Source organism: Schistocerca americana, chromosome 5 (assembly GCF_021461395.2).
Source record: "Schistocerca americana isolate TAMUIC-IGC-003095 chromosome 5, iqSchAmer2.1, whole genome shotgun sequence".
NCBI lineage: Eukaryota > Metazoa > Arthropoda > Insecta > Orthoptera > Acrididae > Schistocerca > Schistocerca americana.
The window spans coordinates 326,733,309-326,751,482 of NC_060123.1; the positions used below are offsets into that span (position 1 = coordinate 326,733,309).

At 39.1% G+C, this 18,174-nt stretch overlaps 1 protein-coding gene across 2 annotated transcripts in view; it reads left to right on the plus strand.

Moving 5' to 3' along the window:
• LOC124615982 overlaps positions 1 to 4,092 on the plus strand; it is a 123,083-nt gene extending 118,991 nt beyond the window's left edge. For both annotated transcript variants that reach the window (XM_047144188.1, XM_047144186.1), the window contains exon 7: positions 1,240 to 4,092. In XM_047144188.1, coding sequence (XP_047000144.1) covers positions 1,240 to 2,726 — 1,487 coding nt within the window. In that variant the 3' untranslated portion in view covers positions 2,727 to 4,092. The remainder of the gene's footprint in view (positions 1 to 1,239) is intronic.
• Positions 4,093 to 18,174: the final 14,082 nt, after the last annotated feature.

Genomic DNA, 18,174 nt, shown 5'->3' on the forward strand with positions numbered 1-18,174 from the left:
TAAGGCATTTGACTGTGTAAATCACAGTATTCTCCTGGATAAATTGAAGTTTTATGGGACTGATGGTATAGCCAACAATGGATAATGCCATATCAACCAAAAGAATGTTGAAAGTTGTACTTAGTAATTCAATCAATGTAGTCCAGGGAGATTGTTGTTTGTGACTAGGGAGAAATCACATAATGGGATTCCTCAAGGCTCAATCTTAAATCCACTGTTGTTCCTCATATACCGGGTGATCAAAAAGTCAGTATAAATTTGAAAACTTAATAAACTGCAGAATAATGTAGATAGAGAGGTAAAAATCGACACATACTTGGAATGACATGGGGTTTTATTAGGAAAAAAAAAAAAAAAAAAAAAAAAAAAGTTCACAAAGTTTCGGGCAGATGGCGTTGTTTGGTGATGATCGCCCCGCCCCCCCTACCGCTCTCTCGCCCCGCCCCCCCTACCGCTCTCTCGCCCCGCCCCCCCCCCCCTACCGCTCTCTCGCCCCGCCCCCCCCCCTACCGCTCTCTCGCCCCCCCCCCCTGCCGCTCTCTCGCCCCCCCCCTACCGCTCTCTCGCCCCCCCCCCCCTACCGCTCTCTCGCCCCGCCCCCCCCCCTACCGCTCTCTCGACCCGCCCCGCCCCCCCCTACCGCTCTCTCGCCCCGCCCCGCCCCCCCCTACCGCTCTCTCGCCCCGCCCCGCCCCCCCCTACCGCTCTCTCGCCCCGCCCCCCCTACCGCTCTCTCGCCCCGCCCCCCCTACCGCTCTCTCGCCCCGCCCCCCCTACCGCTCTCTCGCCCCGCCCCCCCTACCGCTCTCTCGGGTCCCACTACTCTCCCGGCCCCCACTCCCCCCTCTCGGGGGAAGTTATTGCTAAGTACGATGATCCAGTTGGGCCAGGTAATCTACCATGCACTCGGCTCCTTTAAATCACGCTGTTCATTATTTCTAACAACTTGGGTACTGGATATCCTCAAGGTGGACAGTTCATTTGTCACTATCTGTTTTTCAGTTTGATGTTGGTCATTCAACTAATAAATGACATGCTTTCATATATGGCCCTGCCTTTGATGATGTAGTTTGTGTTTGTTAGCCATACTTGTGTGAAAACAAATCTTTGATTGACCTTGTTTAAACTGAGGACTGTAGTTAACCTACTTGTTTATTTCAGGCTGTAAATGGATATTTTATTATTAGTTACTTAATTTTAGATTTGTGTGCGTGTAATGACTACTATCTCTGCCAACAGAGAGTGATGACAGCACCGATGAAGGGACAGAAACAGCACAGCCACCAGTGGACAGCGTTTCTGCAGCAATAATGGCAAAGGTTCTGGAAGAACGGCAGCGGGAGCGTCAACAGATAAGACATTGTGAAAGTTGTCAGTGCCATTCACAAAGTGGACGGATTGTGGAAAATTATATGAAAGGCAGTGATGTTACTATTCAGGTTGATTTTCCATGCTTGTGGTGTGGGCAGTGTGCGGACTTGGGAAAAACTGTCATTGATGCCACCAACAGGGCTAGCCAGGGCCTTGTAAGGTATGTTGATGTAATTGCTACAAGAACTGGTGAAACTGTTAGTCGCAGTAGCCAAGTGAGGCAGAATGAAATTGACAGTAGCTATGCTTCTAGTAATAGCTCGGGAACTAATCCTACTAGGTTGGGTATCAAAATTGACAGTTCCAGACTGAGTACATCAACACGCAAGACTGTTAGTAGTGATGTTACTTGTGTTCCACTTAGTGGAAGTTACAAGAAAAGTAAATCAACTGAAAGCTTTTACCCTCAAATCCCAAAACCTGTGATTACTGTTGGCAGTTCAGTTCCTGCAGTGAATGGTTTCACAAGTGAGAAAAAAGAAGAAAGTCGTAAATCATATAGTGAATTGGACGAAATGTTGAGAAATGGTCTTGGTAATAAACAGACATCTTCTGTCAACAACAGAATAAACAACAGTTCTCCTGAACTAAAATCAGTAGATTTTTCGAATATAGATGCTAGTGAAAATTCGAAACAGAATTGTTATCATAATTATGTAAAACACAGTGTAAATAATATTAAAGGTGTTCAGAATTGTACTATAGATCTTGAAGTAGTTAGTGACGGCAAGAGTGATACATCTGCTACAGTTAGGACTAAAAGTAATGGAGATCTTGTAAATAGAGCGCAAGTTTGTCAGGTAAGAAACGCCTCTGAGAATTCTGGAACAAAAGTGAATAGTTGGGATGGTAAAAGTTACATAAATAATGATGAACATAGCAGCAGTTGTTCAGAGGGAACAAGAGATTTAAATGAATGTGAGAAATTAATACCATATTCCACCTCTGAAAAGTGTGTTAGCCAAGTGCCATTCCCTGGAATGGTGAAGCCTACAGAAACCAGCATAAGTAAGCTCACTTTTCTAAATTCTTCTAAGCCTAAAGACAAACATTTAGATAATTCTGTGCTTCCAGGACCTCGTTTGTGTTCAATGCGTATGCAGCTAGGTTCAAGTAATATCTTATTAGATAATGCTACAGCATATGAACCTGTATTGTATACAGGCAGATCATCTCACCAGGAAACCAGTAAATTGTGGAATAGCAATTGCAGCAGGCCTGGAACGGCAGTGCTTGTGCATTCTCCAAGATCTCACTCACTATCAAGCACAGAAGAGATAATACATAGAAATGAGGGAACCACCAATAAATCATCTCAGTGGTTACAAGACAATCCACCAGAAACAGAGATATAGTATATATTACAATGAAGTAAATAATATTAAATGTAAAACATTTTAAGAATGTTTGAATTATATGTGTCAAGTTCCTTGTATTTTTGAAACTTGAATTGTGTGTTTGTTAATATGAGATATACAGTTTTATTCATTCAGTGTCAGTTGATGAAATCCTGTATTGCAGCTGATTTGTAATTAAAACTTTAGCTCTCGTACTGTATTTATTCATAATGGAGCAAGACAGGGCAGTGTACAAAGCCAGTTGGTTGCTGGTGTATCTTATAGTAGCCAAATACAAATTTTAGGATTGTACTACATGTCTTTTTGTCACTTGAAAATTTTAGTTGTTTCTTTTTGCATTTCCGTATCTTTAAATGTATCACATATCACCTTAGACATACTTAAGGCCAGCAATGTGTTGTAACACGCAGCCCAAAGTAAAGTGAACTCTGATAATGTAGTTGAAACATTGTTATAACTTTGTGTTTGTAGATTTTAAGCTGGAGTTCCTTTTGGGGGGGGGGGGGGGGGCAATTAGTGGAAAGGAAATTGTAATTGGTTCCTCCAATTGTGCTACATTCTGGAATGGGGCAGTACTGAAAAAAAGGTACCTTTTTTTGGTAAGTGGTGATCATTGAACAGGATAGAGTTGCAGGAAAACAGATATTAAGACTTTGCCACATGAAGAAAGCGTCTTTATATCCACCCTGAATTTTGATATTTTCTGCATACATGTCTATTGCATCCTCTACCAACAAAACATTTTAGTAGACATAATATATTTGGATGTGTAATTCCTCAAATACCAGCTCATTCCTTTCCCCAATTCACCCTTCTCTTTCTCCTAAATCTCACTTTGTATATGGTTACTGGGCATAATAGAGGAACAGTGACTTTGATTATTGCATTAGTGTTTTGTATTTGAAAATATTTCTATTTTAATTGTATTAGAATGTGTTGCATGCATCACAGTGTAAGATATAAATAACCATTTTTGGCATTTGGCTACATAATAACCATAATGTCATCTATACTGTGTGCTGTTGACCACATATAGCACTATAATTTAAAGTGTGGTGCTAATAACAGAGAGTCTTCCATTCATTGGGAGTAACTGATATGGTTGTATTCTTTGTTTTCTGCAGTTGAGAGGTGATTCAGTTGTGATTAAGGCCAGACACACTTATACATTATAAATTTCAATTTGTTTTCAAAACCATATCAAGTAATTATTGTAAACTACATTTCAATATCTAATTTATCTCATTTCTGTATGCACATTTACGTGCTTCACACATCTGGACTACATGTAATGGAACGTTAGTCTTTAAGTCTTTAAAAGAAGTTATAATCTGGACTTGTGAAGTAAACCATGTTTTATATCTTCTGGTATTGTTAATAACCTCTCATAAAATGTGTCCAATGCTGTACACTTTTCACTGATCAATTTTTTTCCAGTTCACTGTTAAGGTAATTGCACTGTTAACCTAAAAATCTACATCCATACTGCAACATGGATGGATAAGAAAACCTAGTCAAGAAGTGGCAGCAAGAGAATACACATTGAAATTTGCAAGCTTTTGTAGCCAGTGGCTCCTTCTTATGGCAGAAGGAATGAAGTGGAAGGAAGAGGGATGAATAAAAAGGGCTGGTGAGGTTTAGGAAATGGTGATAGTTTGAAAAAGTTGCCCAGAACCAAAGTCAGGGAAGACTTACCAGATGGGATGAGAAGGAAAGACTAATTGTTGGGACTGCACCAGATGATATTTGAAAACCTGAGAGCTTAGAGGTGGAAGATAGAGTTAATAAGAGTAGAAAGCTAAGTGCACTGTATGTGGTGCAGGTAGGCGTGGGTAAAAGTAAACAAATCAGAAAATGAAAGGTATAGAAAACTAAAAGGGAGTGAAGAACGGAATGGTTACATAGATAAATGCTGAGACGAAGAAATTATGGTGAGAACCAAGGACATGTTGTAATGTCAGTTGCCACCTATGGAGTTCTGAGAAGCAAATATATGGGAAAAGAATCCAGATGGCACGTATGGTGAAACACGCACTGAAATCATGACTGTGATGTTGTAGAACATGCTCTGAAACAGGATCCAGTGTTGCCAGTGTGTGAGTATGTCCATTAATCGTGACTGATGACTTGTAGTCCTACCAGTGTAAAAGGCTAAACAGTGTTTGCATAATGTCTGTCTTGCTAATTGCCCTATCTTCCACCAGTAAGCTCTCAGGTTTTCAAGTCTAGTCCAATGCAGTCCCCAACAATCAGTCCCCTTTCTCTTCCTGTCCAGTAAGTCTCCCGTAATCCAGGATTTTGTGCAACTTCTGCAAACACTCTCAATTTCCTAAACCTTGCCAATCCTTTTTCTGCACCCCTCTTCCTGCCCATTTAAGCCTTCTGCCAGAAGGAGCCACTGTATCCTAAAGCTTGCAAATTTCCATAACCTTTATAATGTGTGTGTTCTCTTGTTGCTGCTTCGTGAGTAAATATTTTGTCTATCCAGTTGCATTACATTTTCAAAAATTATTTTTGTTGATCTACATTCATACTGCAATACATTAACGTTGCTTTAAGGGACATTACAAAACAAATTATTCTCATAATTGACAGTGGTACAGAGACAAATGATTGTGGAGTATTGACTTAACACAATTTTCCATGAAACAAGTAGGTACCAGTTATAAAGAGGAACAAAAGTGTAATGTTGATTAACACTGTTGGTGGTGGTACAATAGTAAATGTTTAAATTGGTTAAAGATATTTTTAAGAAAATATTTCCCCGGGGGTCTTGAACATAAAAATAAAAGGAAAAAGTACAGAGAGTTAGCAGGTGAGATACTGGAAATACTTTGCATCATAAAGTTGAGAAGAGTGTTAACAGAAAATATACATTGCCTTTCTTGTTTGGAGAGAATAAAAATATTTCTGATGTACAAGAATTCAGATAGTAACAACATGGGAGAGAGTGAAAAAAATTGTGTAATGGGTTGTGTGTCAGTACAGCAGTCATTGTCATGACACGTGGTATAACAGACGTTAGTGAAAGTAGCATGTAATTTTAATAGAGAGTCAGCCACATGTAAACTTATTTTTCTGCTGTTGGTTTGACTGAAACTGGTTGTGTTATGCACTTTTTAAACAGGAATAAGGGAGCATATTTAATGTGTTGTTAGCAGACTCGATTAAAAGCAATAGTAAACAATTTATTTGTAACATTGCTTGTAAAAGATCCACCTTTTGTAATTTGTTTGCAACACTTACACCTATTAGGTCTGTCCTGTTTCTACCAGTGAGAGTATGACAACACTTTACCATGAGACCATGTGCAGCAAGACCATTAATGCTTTTGTTGGATCTCTGTCTGCAAAACCAAACCTAATTTTGTAAATATATTAAATAAAGAAATAGACTGAAATTTTCAGAGGTATTGTTGGAGCTGAGAATGATTAGTGTACAGTCACTACTACCTAATGTGTTCCCAGGATCTGAGCAATGTAGGTGCCATTTGTCAAGTCATTGGAAAGCAAGGATCGGTACTAAGACATGTATGTGAATTCTTAGAATTTCAGTTTTTTCTCCCAACAGTCTTGTGACTGATTTGTTGCAGCCCACTGTGAATTAGTCTCCTGTGCCAACCTCTTCATTTCAGAGTAGCACTTGCACCCTATGCTCTCAAGCATATAGTGGGTAAATTCCAATATCTAAGTTTCCCTACAGTTTTTACCCTCTAAATCTCCCCTTAAAAACCATGGAAGTTATTCCTTGATGTCTTAATACTGTCTCCTCTTCTTGTCAATGTTTTACCATGTTCCCTACCTTGCCAGTTCTCTGGAGAATTCCTTATTTCTTATTTTATCACTCCATCTAATTTTCAACATCCTTGTATAGCAACATGTATCACACGTTTCAATCTCTTCTGTTCCAGTTTCCCTTTCGTCGAAGACACACTTCGTAAAATTCTGTGCTTCATACATTTTCAGAAATTTCTTCCTTAGATTGAGACATGTTTGATACTATTAGACTTCTTACAGCCAGAAATGCCTAGTTTGCCTGGGTTAGCCTATTCTTTCTGTCCTTTCTTTGTACATCATTTGTTACTTTTGCTTCCAAGGTGGTAGAATTCCTTCACTTCATTTCTCTGTTTTCCTCAATTTGTATGTCAAGTTTATCACTGATCTCATTTTTGCTACCCCTCATTACTTTGGTCTTTCTTCGGCATACTCTCAATTTATAGTGCGTGCTCATTAAGTTGTTCATTACATTCAGCAGACCCTGCACTTCCACTGACTCTTTTATTTACTTCCATCATTGCTTCTTCAGTGTGTAGATTGAACAGTAGGGGCAAAAGATTACATCTGTGCCTATTTAACTGGTGCACTTCATTCGTGGTCTGTCATTTTTATCTTTCACCTCATGGTTCATGGACGTATTATACATTGCCCGCCTTTTTCTATAGCTTACATCTATTTTACTGAGAATTGACCATCTTTCACCATTTTTCCAGGTTGACAAATTCTGTGTTTGTGTTACGATTTATCTTAAGTCTTGCATTTATTATCAACCACAGTGTCAGAACTGCCTCCTTGTGCCTTGACCTTTATGAAGACCACATTGACTTTCATCTAACAGGTCTTCAATTTGTAAATGCTCACTGAATAGCAGAAGCATTGACACGCACACACTATTATATTGCAGCAGCTGAACAGACAATGCTGGGATTGCAGTTTAGCTGGTGGATTCGGGTGGGGGGTTGTGTCATGTGAAGTGGTTAGAGGGAGAAAGGGGTGGGAGGAGGAGTTGAGGATGAGAAGCTAATGGTTGGGAGGGAGGCAGCATTTTTGCAGGTTAGGAATGCGAGAGGGGCGGATGGCAGGTGCTCAGGCTAGGCATGTGGTTACTAGCTCCATTGAGGTGTGTCACACAAATAAGGTGATGTGAAGGCATGGATTAGGAGGAGATGGCAGTACAGAGAAAGAGGAATCTGTTGGGTAGAGGATGTGGAGGCACTTGGTGAATGCAGATGGAGGCCGGGAGGATCATGGGAGTGAAGGATGTGTTGCAATTACAACTCCCAAGTACTTAGTTCAGTCAGGATGGTTCTTGAGGGAAGGATTGAGATGGTATGGGTTGTAAAGCAGCCATGAAACTTGAGTGTGTTGTGTTCAGCAGCATGTTAACTTTGTTCTTGGTCACAGTCGGGTGGCGGCTATTCATTCCGGTGAATGGCAAGTTGGTGGTCTTGTGCCCGCATGGCACCCTGCTATGCTAGCCTTATTATGTACCAACTAGAGCAAATTTTCCTAGCCTCACAAAACGCCAGAACACTCATTGATGATACCTTCATGATCTGGATCCAAGCCCAGGACACCTCATCCTCACTCCTCCACTACCTCAACACCATTTCTCCCATCACTTCACCTGGTCCTCCTCAACCCAACATGCCACCTTCTTGGATGTTGCCCTTCATCTTTCTAATGACTATCTTCACCACACTCTCATTAAATCCACTAACCACCAACAATACCTGTATTTTAACAGCTGTCATCCCTTCCAAACCAAAATCCTTGCAACTAACATACCTGTGGATGACATATATGCTGTGACAAGAACTTGCTTGCCCAGTGTGCTGAAGGTCTCACAGAGACCACCACAGATGTAGTCAGCAAACAGATTTCTCAAGCCATACTCTCACCCCTAATCTCACAATCCCTGCCCCCGAGAATCTGCTGCAAAGGAGCACAACCATTGTCACCCTGGACTGGACAGACTGAACCCTATCATTCATCATTTTGTCATGGTTCATTCTTATGCCACTCCCAATCCCTTGCCACACGGCCATATCCCTGTCGAAGACCTTGCTGCAAGACCTGTCAGATTCACCCAACCAGCACATTCTACTCCAGTCTGATTGCAGGCTTATCCTTTTCCCTGAAGGGCAGGCCCACCTGTGAAATAGTAATGGTATGTTATCACTGCATAGCATATATATGGACATGTCCACCAACCATCTGTCTTCGAAAACCCAAATTAACCACCCAGTGGAACTGCACCCTGCTGTGGACAATCACACTCAGATTCAATGGCTGTATCACAACTCGTGCCATCTATATCCTTTCCTTCAGCACCAGCTTTTCTGAACCATGTTGTTGTTGCAACACATCCTTTGCTCCCATAATTCTGCCAGTCTTTATCTCCACTAACTCGCTGTCCCCACATCCTTTACCAACAGATTCCTCTTCCTTTGTCCTATAATTCCCTCCCAACCCATGACTCCACATTGTCTTAGCTGTGCACCCACATCTCACCATTTCTGGCACCCATATGCATAGTGCCTAGCCCATGCCCCTGCCATCCCTCCCTCCCATATTCTAGCTGGTATATCTGCTGCTTCCTTCTGAGTCAGTAGCTACCTGTCCCCAACTCCTGTTTCTTGCCTCATTCTCCCTCTACCCATCCCACCTAATGCAACCCCCACCCCAGTCCACCTGGCGAACTGCAGTTGTGGCATTGTTTGTACAGCTGGCACAACATAGATGCTTTGTGTGTGTGTGTGTGTGTGTGTGTGTGTGTGTGTGTGTGTGGGCAGGGGGGGGGGGGGGGGGGACTTTTGTATGTGTTCTTCAGCTCGCCACTGTCAACAACTCGACGCTTCTGCTATTTGGTGAGTGGTCTGCTTTACTCCTCGATTATTTACATTCTTCCAGAACTTTCCTTATTATTTTGATCTTCTGTGTTCTTTTCTATTCTTCTATATATTACTCTTTTCAGCATATTGGTTGCTTGAGTTGTTACACTGACTGTGTGATAGTTGTAATGCTTACCTGCCGTTAATATCTTCAGATTCATTGATGGTATTTTTCCAAAGGTCTGACGGTATGTTTCCGGACTCTCAGATTCTGCAAAGCAACTTGTTTAGTCGTGTGGATGCCACATTGCCTAATTATTTAGGAAATTCCGAAGAAATGTTATCTGCGTTACTTGATCGAAAGTCTTCCAATGCCCTGTAAACTGTGATTCTGATATTAGATCTCCAATGTCTTCCACACCAATTCTCATTTCTTGTCTCACATAATCAGACAGTACTTTCCCCTCACAGAAGCCTCCAAGGTATTCTTTCCACCTGTCTGCTCTCTCCTCTGCAATTAACAGTGGAATTCCTCATGCACTCTTAATGTTGATGAATTTGCTTTTAATTTCACTGCAGATTGTTTTGTATTTTCTCTGTGCTTAATCAGTCCTTCCAGTAAACATTTCTGTTTTCGATTTAGTCACATTCTTCCTGCAGCCATTTCAGCTTGGCTTCCCTGCACTTCCTATTTATTTCATTGCTAAGCAACCTACACTGCTGTTCAACTTCTCATGGTTTGGGTTCACAAACATAATCTTGTAGATTTATTAAGAATACTTAATATTCACCATTGGCTGTAGAGATTATTTATTTCACAGTTGGAATTTTTTTCCTCAAGACCATTATCAAGTGGTACTGTAAAAATGAGTTCTGCAAATCGTGTCAAGGGAAGGGTCACTTCTGACAGAGACATGTGTTCAAGTAAGAAGATTTTAAAGTTTGACATTTGTTGAAGCAAAATTTTTTGCCTTACCAGTTGATAATGGCATTAAGGCCAAAATCTTTCTTTTAGCAACCAATTGAAGTATTTCTTCTGTTACACAAGGTTTCTTCACAGTTACCTTCCTTGTGCCTGTATTTGTCTGTCCAGCATCTGTGATTGCTGCTTTCGCAGATGTCTGTTCCTCTGCAACTTAACTACCAATTGTGGTGTGCATTATTGCAGTATCTACAGCTATAGAAAATTAATCTGTCAGCTGTTTTAGGTACATAAGCTATGACTTACGTAGCATAATGTTTTGCTACAGCATTCCCAGTAACATGGTCACATGTTTTGTCTTTTTTTATGAAATGCAAACAGCACTTCAGTAACAGTTCAGTTGAAATGTCAAATGTTGTAAGTACCAAATCTCACATTTGTCAGAAGAATCAAAAAACTATATCTCTCTTTTGTACATAATTTATTTGTATTGAAAAAATTTAGAATTACACTGATCATCTCATCGCCTCAAAAATAATGAGGCAAATTAGAAACAAAGCAACTAAGAACATTCAAAGTGCCATAAAAGGTAACTGACTGGTTATAAGTGCAAAAAGAAAATTTTTGTTGCATGTTCATTAATACTGGGGCACCATGTTTTGTGTGTGGTAATATAAGTACAGAAATACAGACTGATATTTTAACTGGTAAACTATAGTCAACAAAAACCTTTAATCATATCTTATATATTTTTTACAAGAAAATAACAAAAATTCATTCAAGCAAAAAATCTTAGTATTGACTTCTGTCTCATACACATCTTCATTCTTGGGATCAGATGTTGCTAAGTTTACTGGCAACATCATCAACAAGTCATTCTAATTTGCAACTGATAAATATGGCTGGTCTTTCAGATGAAACACAGCATGCCATATGTGGTGGATGAGTATGAGACACTTCGATCATACTGCATTTGGAGATCTTAAACATCTGCAGTGACAAAAATGTTTCAGGATCTTTTTTTAAATCAAAGAAGTCAGGTTTGTATGCATTGGAATTACATGGAATGGGTTCATAGCTTTAGCTGACTTAAGTCTTGTAGAACAAAGATATTGATGCATGTCACTCCAGAGGGAAGCACTGTTTGGCACTGAAATCGTGCACCATGTAGTAATGAATGTTTGAAATAATTTCTCCATGATTTTCCACTTGGAACAAGTCCAATGACATGCAACAGAGTATCGAGAACATAATAGCACTGAAGAAGCGTTTCGTGAAAAAATGGCACTTAAAACATTTGACATTTCCTGTCTTCAATTATCCAGGCGATTCTTCAGATTTGTCCCACCAGTCCATTCATAATTTCAAGTCAAAGAAATATCCTCTCTACACATTTTCCATGTAAATGATATTTCGTACCTACTGCAGAATAGTATAAAGAAAACAGTATGTGACTACATGCATTTTGGTGGAAACTGCACTTTTGCACATTTTCAGGAAAAACTGTTGCAGCAACTGTTTTGGCTTTATTATAAAATATGGTGATGATTGCAACAATCTTTGTGCTTAACTTTGAACATTATCTATCTGTAATAGCCGTGTCATTGATAGGACATTAAACACTAATCCTTCTTGTGTGTTCGTAGATTTTCCCGGCGAATGAGATGCTCGAAGGTCTCTCGGGCATGCAGCCGGGTTGGCTGGTCGTTGTTGAACGAATTTTCGACGGCGTAACGTGCCAACCTGGCTGCATGCCCGAGAGACCTTCAAGCACTAATCCTTCTTCTCTTCAGACTTTGTGAATGACTTAAAGGGACAATTCTCTAATTGTCCTACTAAATAATGAACCAAGGTGCTTACAGAGAGCGCTCTTTATTCATTTGGCGTGCACTAATCATGGTGTGTTGTGAACTAACACATATGATTACATTTTTTCACAGATGGTTTGCATCATATACAGAAGCCCATTGTTGTGGTAGTCATTATTCTCCTCAATTTCTCAGTTGAGTGCAAAGACAACTCACCTGCTTAGTTGCTGTGGAACAGATTCAGCACACGTTTTCATAGTTACTGAAAAAATTGACTATGTCCAAAAACAGATTATTCTGTTACTGTTATAATAACTTTCGCTGCTACTGTCACAATGTTGTTTTCTTTTTTAGGTAATAATTGAGGTCCTGTTTTGGTAATTTTAAATTTTTGTATGTTCTTGACCCATTGTGTCAGACTATAAAAGAAATATTGTGCAATTTTCACCATGTAAAAACCATACTTTTATTATTAACTGATATGAAATAGAGGGGGCTTGCATTAATGCAAAAGGATGTATGTATTTTTTGCCCAATCACTGTATGTTCATTACAGATATATAGTTACAAATAAGTATAAAATAAGTTCAGGTGAACACACATTTACCATTCTAGATCTATAGCTGCACCCAAGACAGTGAAATAGGAGAAAGCCTTGTAAGATTGAATAGGTTAGTAGTAAACTGGGCCTTTGTAGTGAGAAATGTACAAATTGAGACACACTTTACAAATTTACATTAAAAAATTTTATGTTTAATATATCTTATTGTTAATTAAAGAGACATTGCTTCATGTCGTGGGTCATATTTGTCATCCTTTTTGCCAAGCAACAGCTACTCCTTTCTTTTGTCTTGCCATGTCCACTCCATGAAGCCCTTTAATAGCATAGTTTTGCAGGTACTTCTTTAGTGGACAGCCACTGTCAATCACTATGCATTAAACTAAAAATTCTTCATAAAAGATTCCTCATCAGTATTAGAGAATTTAGAGCAGTGAGAAGTACAGTCTGCTAAAGTTGATAATTTCATAAATTCATCTAGTCAGGCCAGTCAGTGCATCTGATGAAAAGGCAAATTGATAAATGATTTAACTGTTTTGTGGGCCATTGGAAATATACTTAGCAGTAATTTGTTTACCACATTTGTGGGAATACATTGTAACACTTCAGTTTGCTCCCGGCATCTAGTGATAGTCTGCTGCATTTCATTTCATTTATTTATTCATCCAGAAATCTTGTTGTGTTATTACACATAGATGTAGGATATGTTACATTTAACATGCTTTGATACATAACTATACTTATTTTGTAGGTATTCAGTTACATGCATAAGTATAGACATTCTTAAGATAGACATTTATACAAATTATACGCCGTACATAGCGAATCATAACTTTTTTGGTATGTTACATACAGTCATCAGATAATGATTACAGAGTAACACTATTTACATTGTATTATCATAAGTGCAGATAAGCCATAACAAGGAACAGTTATATCTGTGAATAGAGTCAAATAAGTCAGTTGAAAGTAATATTTTAACACACACAGAAAAATACATTACAAAAATTGTTTTAGATTACTATTCATAAATTCTTCCACTGAATAGAAGCAGTGCTTCTGTAGGATTGACTTTATTTTGGATCTGAATTCTTTCTGTCAAGACCTAACATTTTAACCCTAGGACTCACTCTGGGGTCATAAGTGACCCCAATCATCTTTACTATGGATAAAATAATATTTCTATTTCTTGTAAAAATCCAGAATTTTATGACTTTTACCACAAAGTATTGTAGTTCTCTCACAAAAATTTTTAGAGCACTTGACGCAACATTTAAATCAATAATTAACAAAAACTACTGTTGGGGTCAATTATGACCCCAGATAGAGTATATATAACATTCATAGACTGTATAGATTATCAACTATCAATCTCTTTCTTAGGTATTTTGAGTTGGCAACACTGAATTCAGGTGTTACTCAGAACTAACCTCAAACTGGAAGTTCGTTTGTACGTTTGTTGTTGCAGTGTAATTTCAGCATGGATTGAATACGTTTTGCTCCTGGCTATAGTGTAGAACAAGCTATGGAAGACTTATTTCGTAGCAGTAGTGATTCAGAAGGTAGTGACGCCGAAGATGATGGAACAGAGACACAGGTAGACCAAAGTGATGAAATGTGTTTACATGAATTAGAAGCAAATGATATTCTTGCTGAAAATGATGACAGTGGAGAAGATGAAAGTGCAGTACTGGTAAGCAGGGGTCGGGATATTGCATGGAGTACAAAAGAACCATCAATTCGTAGATTTCCAATCTGCAACATACAACGATTTTCAGCAGGTATTCCTAGTACAGTTAGTGTTAGCTCAACTGTTGACTGTTTCAGGCAGTTTATTAACAAATCAACGAGGAAATGAATTGAAAGTGTCTGGAAAATTAGTTGACTGGCGTGATACAGACAGATGCGAGCTTCTTTCATTTTTAGGCTTGCTGATTCTGTATGGCGTACAGAAGAGCTGGGGGGAAACCTATTGACGAATTTTGGGACTCTGAATATGGCACTCCTCTATTCCGTGCTACTATGTCGAGGAGGTGATATCAGGACATTCTGCGTTCACTTCATTTTAACGACCGCATCACAAGACTTGAAAGGAAAGAGAGGACTGTAAATAAGGCTGAAGCTGTACATGAAATATTTGATTTGTTTGCCGTGCACTGTCAAACGTCATTTATACCTTCCAGCAACATTACTGTTGATGAACATCTTTCCCTGTACAGAGGTCGGTGCAGTTTCAAGGTCTACATTCCTTCAAAGCCAGGAAAGTATGGCATCAAGATATGGTGCGCAGTAGACTGTGAACATGGTTATCTGACAAATCGTCAAATGTACACTGGAAGGAGTGGTGATGTGAGAGAAGTGAATCAAGGCAAGAGAGTGGTCTTAGATTTAGTGCGTCATCTGGCTGGCAGTGGTAGGAATATTACCACTGACAATTTTTTCACGAGCTATGACCTTGGCCAAGAATTGTTGAAAATGAAGTTGACACTTGTAGGTACTCTACTTTCTACAAGAAAAGAAGTCCCAAAAGAGTTTTTGCCTTCGAAAACTAGGGGAGAATGCACTACCAGTTTCGCATACAGTAGTAAAACCCTGTTAGTTTCGTATGTTCCAAAAAGAAATAAGGCTGTGCTACTCCTGTCAACACAACATCAATTATTTGAAGTGCCCAAAGAAAAAAACTTGAAACGAAAACCAGAAGTAGTGTTGTATTACAACTCAACAAAATCAGGTGTTGATACGCTAGATCAAATGAGCTCTTACTATTCTGTGAAAAATGGTACAAAACGTTGGCCATTAGCAGTATTTTATGATCTTGTCGATCTAGCTGCACTCAATGCCTACAGACTCTTCTGTGTTGCTGTTGAAAAAACAGAGAGACGTCTTTTTCTAATGAAGTTGCCCAAGGAATGGCAAAGCCCCAAGTGGAACGTCGTTTGGGTTTACCACAAGCAAGGAACAAGGATATTATTAGCAGTATCAAACGGTGTGGATTTGATGATCTGTTAGACAATGGACATCCAGACGTAATACCCGACAATCAGAAGAGAAAGCGAGGAAGGTGCTCCATTTGCCCCCCCCCCCCGATCAAAGGACACAAAATACAGTTCAACATCCAAAAAGTGTAACAAATTTGTTTGCAAGGAACATTCTGAAATAGTTACTACTTGCAAAATATGTGTAGATGACTATGGTACGGATTCCGGTTAGAATTATGTTTCCTGTTGAGTTGTTCATCACATTTTCTGTAAATTTGAAGCCATTGTGAAACATTTATGAGTGAAACAAATTATGACTTAGAGTAATATTGTAACTTCTGATATGTAATTACTCTGCCATATGTAATTTAATTCTACTATGTAAATACCTGTTAAAAAAGCTGTGAAATGTGTCTAAATAATAAATAAAATGTAAACAAACAGTATTAAAAGACAGTACGTTGTTCTCTGAATGATTAGTACACACAGTCAATTATATATTGATTGGGGTCATGTATGACCCCAGATGGAGTACTAGGGAAATTTTAGCAGAGTGAGTCCTAGGGTTAAGGTAGCTTCTTGTACAGAAGTACTCCCCTGTGCCTTACACTACTGTGACCTTTATGTAGCAGTTGATCAGCTATAAATGTCTCATTGGAATGACAAGTATTATGATGTGAACATCTCTATTTGTAAATATATGGAGATTTTCATGAATAAAACACACTGTTTCATGAATATAGATACAAGGCACTGGCAAAATACTGAGCTCCTTAAAGAGATGTTTAGTGGCGGAAGACAGGGGTACTTGTTTCATTGTCTTAATTATTCGCTTCTGCATAATAAATACATTCTTATGGGAGACAGCCCAAAAAGGAATGAAGTATGTAATTATTGAGGGTACCAATGCATAGTAGGCACATTTTAGTGTTTCGATATCACATTTTCTGGGCCATGGAAAGTATACATACCACAAAATAGCCTTCGGCAAGTATGCATATCAGCAATATAGTTTCTCTATGAGACATGGGAATTATACTTACCAGAAAATGGATTAGATTTACTTTCATTCCAATTGATCCGTAGTGACAAGGTCCTCCAGGATGTAGAACATGTCAGAATAACAGTTTTTGAATGGTTTTAGGACTAAAGATACATTCCTCACTATTGTAAATCACACTCACTGTAAACTTTCCCTTTCAGGCACACCAGAATCTTCAATTTGGAAACACGGTTTTATCACATCATTTTTACTTTGTTTGATTTCTCTTCTTGCTTATCCAATTGTCTTCAACTGTCCCCTAAATGCAACTTTGGAGAATAGTCTCCTTCCAGTTAAATGAAGTGCCACAATATGCTAAAAGACTAAAAACCAAAGTTAATGAACTTCATGTCTATTTATATGATCCAGAATGTCAAAAAGAAGTTCATGTATACTGCTGGCGATGCCACCCTATAAATGGCAGCAAATAACAAAATTTTAATTATTGCAGTTACAGTATAGTAGGAAGAATACATTACATTTGTAGGTGACATCATTACACAGAGCTGCCACCTCTGGTTGTGATGATGCCCCTCAATGCAGCTGGAGTCAAAAAAAGGTAGCTCCAAGATTTAATATGCCAGGAATTTTAACAGCTATTGTCCAAATTACAAGCTATGCACACCAGATGCAATCATGTTGTATGCTCAGTGGCATTCTATTTCCTCACGCCAGATATCGGGGCCCATATAATGGTGAAAAATGTTATCTGACATTAATTGTTCTCCTCGGTGCCTCCACACACTGATATGTCCAGTCTGCTGCTATATGCAGAACCAGAACCAGGACTCATCTGAAAAGACGACATGGTGCCACTACTGTGTCCAGCATTGTCGCTGGGTGCACCACTGTAAGTATCCTAAAACATAACAATCTTCTTGTTTCACAAACTGTTCATTACCAGTTACTAAATTTCCATCAGTGTGATGGTCATAGCCTCTAGCTGCACAGCATCCAGATAATGTTCCTTTAACACCTCCATTTGACGAAAAGTTTGCAGCGGCTTGAAAACTAGGTGAGGGTACAGAAACCAAATTTTTTAAAGAAGTGAATGGTTGAATATTATACCCACATAAGTTGCCCATGTAAATTACAGTTGCAGTTCACTACCCGTAGTGGATATTGTGAATAACGCAGGGAACATCACCAATATCCAACAGGATAGCCAGTCTGTGTACCACATGGTGGTAGCCTCCGACTACCCAGGGAAAACACTGTTGGTGTCTTTTAACTGTTTCCTACCCATGAACATCCAGGGACTTTAAACAAAGACTGCCCACCAGCTGACCATTGTTTAGGCCAGGTGGTGACTATGGAGAGAGCCACCAGCCTTAGAGTGGGTGGCACCATGGCAGATTTTTGATCATTTAACTTATCAAGAAGCAATGAACAAATATGATCACTTTTACCCAGTTCAGATGAAGGAAAGTACTTCAAAAAGTGATCCTTCATTATCTATGTAGGGGATGAATATTTCCTCTGCCTCTTCATCACTGGGCTTCAGCATCCGCTTCAGTTGATCCATA